The sequence below is a fragment of the Asparagus officinalis genome, chromosome 5 (assembly GCF_001876935.1).
Source record: "Asparagus officinalis chromosome 5, Aspof.V1, whole genome shotgun sequence".
Lineage (NCBI taxonomy): Eukaryota > Viridiplantae > Streptophyta > Magnoliopsida > Asparagales > Asparagaceae > Asparagus > Asparagus officinalis.
Genome location: NC_033798.1, coordinates 94775721 through 94784050, shown reverse-complemented (window position 1 = coordinate 94784050; position 8330 = coordinate 94775721). Strand labels below are relative to the sequence as shown.

Below are 8330 nucleotides of genomic sequence, written 5' to 3'. Positions count from 1 at the left end.
ATAAAAGAAATATGGGTATGCTTGATACCAAGCACAAATTTTGTGCTTGATAGTGAGGTGACACAATCTCCTCCACTCATTCAAATAGAGGACCACATTCATATGGGTTGAGGAGTGCATAAGGATATGCAACCAGTTGAATGAGTGGAGAAGATTATGCCACCTCACTACCAAGCATAATTTTTTCTGCTTGGTACCAATCATACCCATCTCTCTCTTTCTCGAGAGAGAGAGAGAAATATGGGTATGCTTGGTACCAAGCACAAAAAGTTATGCTTGGTAGTGAGGTATCACATCTCTCTTAACTCATTTAAATGTGGGACCACATTCATATGGGTAATGAGTAGATGTGAATGTGACACATCACTACCAAGCACAAATTTTATGTTTGGTACAAAGCATATCCATATTTCTTATATATATATATATATATATATATATATATATATATAGAGAGAGAGAGAGAGAGAGTGAACAATGTGTATGTGAATGCCCAATAGTTTGCTAAATAAGCTATTAAAAGGTGTGGACTGCATCCATATATTCAAAGCACATATACATAGGTTGGAGGACCATTTTCAAGTGTAGATTATTTGAATGACTGCATGTGAATAAGTCACTTCGTTACCAAACACAAAGTTTGTGTTTTGTATCAACTTCCTCCATTTCTATGCACACACACATAAGAATAATGGGTATACTTGGCATCAAGCACCAAATTAGTGCTTGGTAGTGAGATGGTTTCATTCTAATCCACTTATTTAAATGAGACATCAAATTTACATGGATGCACATGAGTTGGATAATTGAATGAGTTGATTGAAATGAGTTATCTCAGTGCCAAGCACCAATTTTGGTGTTTGGTACCAAGCATACTCGTTATTATCTCTTGGGGTGTGTTTGTGTGTATAGGGGTAAAACAAGGCTTAATTGCACTTACATACTGTATAGTTTCTCCTACTTTACAATTATATATACCCTCACTTTTTTGGATAGCACTTTTTATACTCTAAATTTTTAAAACTTGCACTTTTATGCTCTCACTTGTTTAAGCGACATTTATATATCCCGAAGATTTTAAATTTTGCACTAAAATACCATAATATTTTAAAAGTTTACACTTAAATACCATCAAGTTTTAAAAAATTATAGGGTCCATAAGCGCTGGCAAAAACAAGTGAAGGTATATAAGTTCTGTCAAAAACAAAACAAGTGAGGGTCTGAGTGCTAGGTAGGACAAACTATGTGGTATTTAAGTTCAAGTTAAGCCATATTAAGAGCGCTCAACAGCCGGAACAAATATTAAAACTGGAATGTGACTTTTTATTCGTCGTCTTCTTTACGTATCTCAGGTCAGTGGCCTTCGCCTTACGCCGCTCGTGCCACTGCCAGCTTCCCTTCTCTATCCTCTTCCAGGTTCCTCAATTTTGCAATTGTCTTTCTCTCTTCTGGGCTTTTCTGCATAATTTTCCTCTCGAGGGTTTCTAATTGCTGCGGATTCCTTTTTCGCAGGAATCATCAGCAAGATAAGAAGCAATTCATGGAGTCGGGCTCGAGATCCAGTAGAGGTTTCGACGAGGACGACGAAGACGACGAAGTGTTTGGGAAGAGAGAGGGTACTTCGAGGAAAGGTTCCTCCTTTTTTGCTTTTAGACCCTTCTAATTTTTTTAAAGAAAAATGTGTATGGTTGTAAACTTTTGGGTTTGGTTGTTAATTTTGCAGTAGAATTGACCGTGAAAGTTGATGGAAAGGGCGGGAACGATCAGAAGGCGACGACGCCACGGTCGAAGCATTCTGCTACGGAACAGAGGCGGAGGTGCAAAATCAACGACAGGCAAGTTTGTTTTTCCCCTCAGCAGTTCTGTTTTTTTTACTTTTCCAATTAGCATTTTGTGAAAAATCAAAGTTTTTTTTTACTTGGTCGTTCTGAATTCTTGAAAATTGGCTGATAGAATCTGTAATTTGCATGTAAATTGTGTATTATAGATGTTATTTGCTACCAAGTATAATTCTCTTTTTGTTATGATTTGATTATTAATTTTGCCCGGAAAGACTCCAAAGCTAGAGTTTTTTCGTACAAATTAGGATGAACTTGATATTAGATTCTAACGAAGTTTGCCTTGTAAACATGCTTGACCAATGCAATGGATAATTACTTTAGTAATCAGCACTAATTAGTTGTTTTGAACCTATGACATGTCATGTTGGGTCGAGCCACATAATGTTAAAACTTTGATTGGTTCTTACATCTGGAATGAAGTTTCTCTCTAGCCAATCCTGGCAACACTTGTTTAGGCATACATGGAGCAGTGTCTTTTTATGCCAATGGTTGATGTTGTTTAATCTTGTATATGCACAATCTAGTGCTTACTGAGCCAAAGCATACAGTCTATGTTTGCTGAAATGCCAAAGAAATAGAAGAATGTCCACATAGTTGCATCTTTTTGGTCATTGTCAAACTATCGTAAATGTCTCTGATGGATCAAATTATTTTATATGCAGGTTTCAAATACTTCGAGAACTCATACCACATAGTGATCAAAAGAGGGATAAAGCATCATTCCTTTTGGAGGTATGGATTTGAGACAGATGACTCTAACTATGTGGCTGCTCTGCCTTTTCTTTTTGTTGACTCTTCTCATCGTGCAGGTGATTGAATATATTCGATTTTTACAAGAGAGAGTCCAAAAGTACGAATCTACAGGATGGACTGAAGAAAATGTCAAATTAGTGCCATGGGTAATTTTTGTCGATTATGGATAACGATAATGATTACACACATACCTCTGCTATTTAAATATGTTACTCGAAAACTAAGCGTATGTTGTACTATACATGTATATGCATTGCTACCCACCTCATTCCTGAGTTCACTTAGAGTACAATAATGCATGTGTAACCAAACATGAGATTTAATATGTTGAAAGGGGATGTTTATGGTGCTCTGGCACTGCATATGCTTAATAACCTAAGTTACCCGGACACTCCATCTATGCTTCCGTATCCGTGTGCATCACTTCCCATATCCATGTCCATGTCCGTGTGCATCACTTCCCATATCCATGTCCATGTCCGACATTCCTTGGACCTTTTTTGAATATATTACATACTTTTATATAGACATGTACTCAATTATATAAGACATATTTTAGTTTAAAAAGCTCGTGATACACTTCTTGAGCTTATATTTTACTCTTGACGTTTATTCAACTCGTTGGAGTTTGGATAGGTTCGTTTTAGCACATATCTAATTCATAAGTATGTTTTTTAAAGGGTTGTTTGGGTATCTAGTTCAAAAAAGAGCATTTTTTTCAATTTATACCCTACTCAATAAAAAAACACAAAAATGGTATAAGGATTTTAGTGCACATAACATGTGAATGGAAACCATATCGATCTGATATAGATTATTAATTTATATATATATGTATATAGCCATGTTTCCGCATCCTAACTTTTACAATTTTTCTTTGTCCGATATCTGCATCTGTGTCCATATTCGCACCAGCACCTGTATTCGTGCAACATAGCTTATAACTAAGTATGTCTTTGATGCTTGTGTCTTCTGTGAATCCTAGAAAATTGAGAGAGATGCCATTGCAACAGGGAAATATGCACTTGAAAAAAAAATCAAGAATTGTAATCCACTTTTAGTTATGTGAAAAAAAGTCAAATGCATTGACCATTCTTATAAGAGATAACATTTTGTTGGTTTATTATTTTTTTCAAAATCTCTTTACTTATGAAAAAGAGAATATGGAAATTAGCACCAGTTTAGGAGACCGAGAAGTTCTTCTTAATCAATTCCTTGAAGTTCTTCAATTTTCCGACATTCTATTTTCTTATAGAACTCTTCTGTTTTAGTTAGTTTTAACTCCTTGTAGACACTAAACACACACAACACATCCACGCAGACAGAGCGCCTCAGTTTCTATTGTTTTTAGCCTTAAAGAACAGAGACTTACAATCATGTCATCAGCTAATAAAGGAAAATATATTCAGCCACATAAAACATATATTATTTGTTTGGACCATGTCATTATGACATTTCCTATTATTAGGGGATTCCATTTTGCTTTTTTTTAATCATCTTCTATTTGATGCCTGTGTGTGGTAGAACTTCTGCAAATAATTTAGTCCAACAATTTAAGGAATTTTAAGCTGGGCCCAATTATATTGCGTGTCTGGGTCATTGTCGCAAGAACTAGTTTTTATTGATTTTTCCATTTTGGTTTATTTTTGGCAGGTAAAGGTCTATTTTAGATCATTCTGGAAAAATGCACGGGTACCTGCCATTTTTAATTCTTGTAATAAAAAAAGGAAAAGAAACTGGACATTTAGCTCATGCCATGCTTAGGATGTCATTCATTCTTTACCGATTACTGGTTCCGCTGTCTTTGATGTGTTATTGACAGTCCTTTTATCTGTGACAGAATACCAGCCAAGTGCCTGGAGATGGTGCAGCTGACCCTGCTCAAGTCATGAAAAATGGTGGTCATGCTTCAGGTTTCATGTATTCTGCTGATGACAACAGAATCCAACCTGTGCCGGGAATGCTCTCAACTGCTCAGAATCCATTGGAATCTGACATGAGTGCTGATGTACCAAACAAAACCGTGGAAAACCCAGTTGGTTTTGCAACTAAGGCATCTTCATCACCTATTCCTTCACAGAGAAACTATGCTTCGGCTGAAAGAGGAGCCGGTGCTGCCCAACCTCAGCAGAGGTTGATTTCAGATATTGATAACTTGGCCTCACAGTCTCAGTCTCAATGGTTGAGACCCTCAGCTCCAGCTGATTATAGTGTCAGCAGTGATAATTTGAATGAACAAGAGGAGCTGACAATTGATGATGGCACAATTAACGTATCTACTTCTTACTCTCAAAAGTATGTACTTGTTCGGATCAGAGTTTATTTTCACGCCTTCATAACTCTTTTAAACTTTTCACACATACGCTCCTTACTAATCTTTGAGATGCTTCTTCGTAGAATTGAGTTGCTTTATATATTTATTATTTTATTTCGACCTTCCGATTTCTCTTCGATAATTTATCAGTGATTGTTTCTTGTAATTAAGATGCTCTTTGCCTCTATGATCATATTGAGTGCAAACATTAGTGTTTTAACTAATTGAGGAACTATTAGAAAATGATTTTGTTTAACCTGTTTGAGCTTTTAATAGCCTTAAACAATGTTCTCTTCACGTGGTGCAGTATATTGAACACCTTGAATCGGGCACTGGAGAGCTCTGGTATAGATCTCTCTCAAGCCAGCATCTCTGTGCAGATTAACCTGGGCAAGCGAGCAAGTAGGAGAGCTAGTACAACCTCAATGTCTTCTGCTAAGGTAAGTTCCTGTTAAATGTAATTTCAAGTTGCAATTTCATTTTTTTGAGCTTAGTTAAGCACCTATCTTTTGCTTTAATTTGTTGCTTCTTACCACCTTTTTATGTGTTCAAATATAGATCTACTAAATGTGATAAGAATGTGCCAATAGAGTTGTACAGAATTGTTGAATTATGTCTGAAATAGGGTAAAATTTTTCTGGCCTCTTTAACAATGAGATTTTCGTTACCCCCCCTAACTTTTCAAGATATACGGGTGAATCTTTATTTCATCGAGTAACTTCCTAGTGCCTTGATTTCAACTTCTGTTAGTATTTATTATGTCCATTTAAAAACTCACTAATTCTACTGTATTATGCAAAAATAGCAAGTTCGGTATATAAATAACTAACACGGACACTTAAATCATCCTATTCTAAGAAGCGTTTAAACTTCAAAGTGAGACCTGATTTTGTACATGTCATGTGTACACTACATAGTTGCATGAGACTAGAGAATGTGATCGGTGTCATAAGCTTGTAGCTGGAGTAATAATAAATCAAAATACATCATGTCTGAGTGTATTGATTTTGGAAAACAAATAAATTATGTGGAGTCATGTCAAATAAATCTAAAGGTGGTGTACTGTAGAGCAGGAAACATGTTTTTGCTTAAATACATAAGAATGATACTCATGAGAAGAGAAGTCAAGCATAAGCTTCCGCCATTCTATCATACTGTGATTCCGTGGGACTACAAGTTTTGCAGGCTGGGTATGATGTTGGACTTTCGGATGATTTCACGAATTAATTGGAAAATATGGTGATCATAGGATATTTTCCCCTCTTTCTTCTTAAATAAAATATGTTCTCATTCTAGGGGTTTGGATATGTTACTATAGGATTAATTGCAGATAGATTCCTGCTTGTATTGCCAAATTGCAGATAGACCCCTTGAGTAAATTGTTTTGACGCCTTTACTCTCAGGAGGTCTTGTCAAAACTAATTCTCTTTCTCTGAGGGTAAACTAGGAACAAAAATTTGCTCACGGGGATCTATCTCAACAGTAGAACTACAATGGATCCGTCTTCAGTTGGTCGATAGTACTGAGGGTCTATCCGCAATTAACCCTTCATTATTTGTCATATCCATGGCACACTAGTGAAAAGAAGCGCATCCATAGCATGCAATGAATGATTAGTTGGGCCCAAGGTGTCTGTGATATGATGGAATTTGCTAATATGTAACATTTTCTACTAATTAGTCAGGACTTCAATAATACCATTGAATCCTGTACGATATGTGGGGATAGAAAAACGGCATGTCTTTTGTGGGCGTATCTGGCTGTCAGATCTATTGGAGTTCTCTTCTATAAAATCTCAAAATCAAATGGAAGGCACCTTATTTCTGTAACTATGAAGTTTGTTTTTGGGTAAATATCAGAGAACCCTCTTAACTTTGGGGAACCCTCAAACTTTCAAAATGTCAGAACCCCCAAGTATAGGAATTATCACAAACACAACAACTTTCATATTTTATTAGAAAACCCGCTTTTTAACTTTGAAATTTTGTTAGAAACCCTCCTAATTTAGGGGGTTTTCTAATAACCCCTAAACTAAGGAGGAGGATGAGGTTTTTTTAATTTAAATAATCATGTGTTTAGGCTAGTTATGAAGTTTATAGTAGAAAGAAATGCATCTGGCTCACTCCGTTGTTATAACTTATTCTCTTATTTTCTGCATATACAGAGAGGAGAGAATTGTGATTTGCAACTTAATGTACTCCAAATTCATATTATTAATGGACTTCGTATAGCTTGCTAAATAGCGACAATTTTCAAATTCATATTGATTTGTTAATAGGTTCTTTTTGTTCATTGCATTTCTTGCAGGAGCTTGATGACCCCTTGAGACACTCTAGAGTAGGAAGCAGCGGCGGCGATGAATCCGAACAAGCCCCAAAGAGGAGAAAATCAAATAACATTTAATCTGCTCTGTTTGTGAGGTTCCTTTTGTTTCGTTACTCCCTCAATCCTGTTGTCTTGGCTATCAAACTCTTAGGAGGATGAATGTACATGATTTATGTATGTATGTACCCTTTGGGACTGATAATTGGGGGCATATTCTTTCATTTCTGTTTTTATTCTTCTTTTTTCGAGGCTTCCATTATCAATTGAGAAGCTGCATTTTCTTCCAGGATTCCATTCATATGAGAAGTTGCTCTGTTTTAGAGTGATTTAGATAATGTTCTGTTGATAATATTGTAATGGCGTTTATGACTTGACTGCATTTATCAATATTCTTGTTGCGCTTCTTTCTTTCTTTTTTTTTTTTTTTTTTTTGTCTCTTTCTTTCTTTTTTTTTTTTTTTTTTTTTTTTTTTTTTGGTGCGGGTAATTTGCCTCAGTTTCTCCACTGGAAATGATAATAATTGTGTTATCCGTGTGTTACCTGTTTTTCTTAGGTGAGGCTACCGGATGAGGTCAGTAGGAACTCAGCTAAAGGATCGTTTCATAAATTGATCAATACCAAGTTATTTCAAAAACTATTACTAGACAAACTTAGCTAAGAACAATTGATCTGTATAGAGAAAAAGTTACAATTTGTATTAGTAAAATTCAATGAGAGGAGAGACAAATAGAGACACAAAAAAATGAAACAAATTGAGATGGAAAGTTTCATTATTACTTTTGCATTGGGATAATAAGGGTCTGTTTGGCAACTAGGTGTAAACTAGGTTAGTATTGAATTTTCCTTTAACTGGGCTAGGATTAATCCAGAAAGTACGTGGTTCAACTCTGGCCTGGTTTAAGAGTGAAAATGAGCTAAGAAAAACTAGGTCAAATTTGGTCCGGTTTTTTCTCCGTACAAGAAATACCCAAAAATAGACTAGGACTAGACCTAATGAACGTAAAGTTAGCCCTCTTTCTCTGGCAATGCAACCCTCTCTTCATCATGCCCATCCATCAACCCCATCATCATCCAATTCTTTTTCTTGAGATCCAATT

General features: G+C 35.8%; 1 protein-coding gene across 2 annotated transcripts in view; it reads left to right on the top strand.

Moving 5' to 3' along the window:
- LOC109840240 (transcription factor BIM2-like) overlaps positions 1–7637 on the top strand; it is an 11006-nt gene extending 3369 nt beyond the window's left edge. Inside the window, exons 2-10 of one of the 2 annotated variants that reach the window (XM_020408807.1) lie at positions 1353–1416; positions 1513–1631; positions 1724–1835; positions 2504–2573; positions 2651–2740; positions 4248–4286; positions 4435–4889; positions 5216–5348; positions 7216–7637. In XM_020408807.1, coding sequence (XP_020264396.1) covers positions 1541–1631; positions 1724–1835; positions 2504–2573; positions 2651–2740; positions 4248–4286; positions 4435–4889; positions 5216–5348; positions 7216–7311 — 1086 coding nt within the window. In that variant the 5' untranslated portion in view covers positions 1353–1416; positions 1513–1540 and the 3' untranslated portion in view covers positions 7312–7637. The remainder of the gene's footprint in view (positions 1–1352; positions 1417–1512; positions 1632–1723; positions 1836–2503; positions 2574–2650; positions 2741–4247; positions 4287–4434; positions 4890–5215; positions 5349–7215) is intronic. The other variant, XM_020408808.1, reaches the window with a different exon arrangement.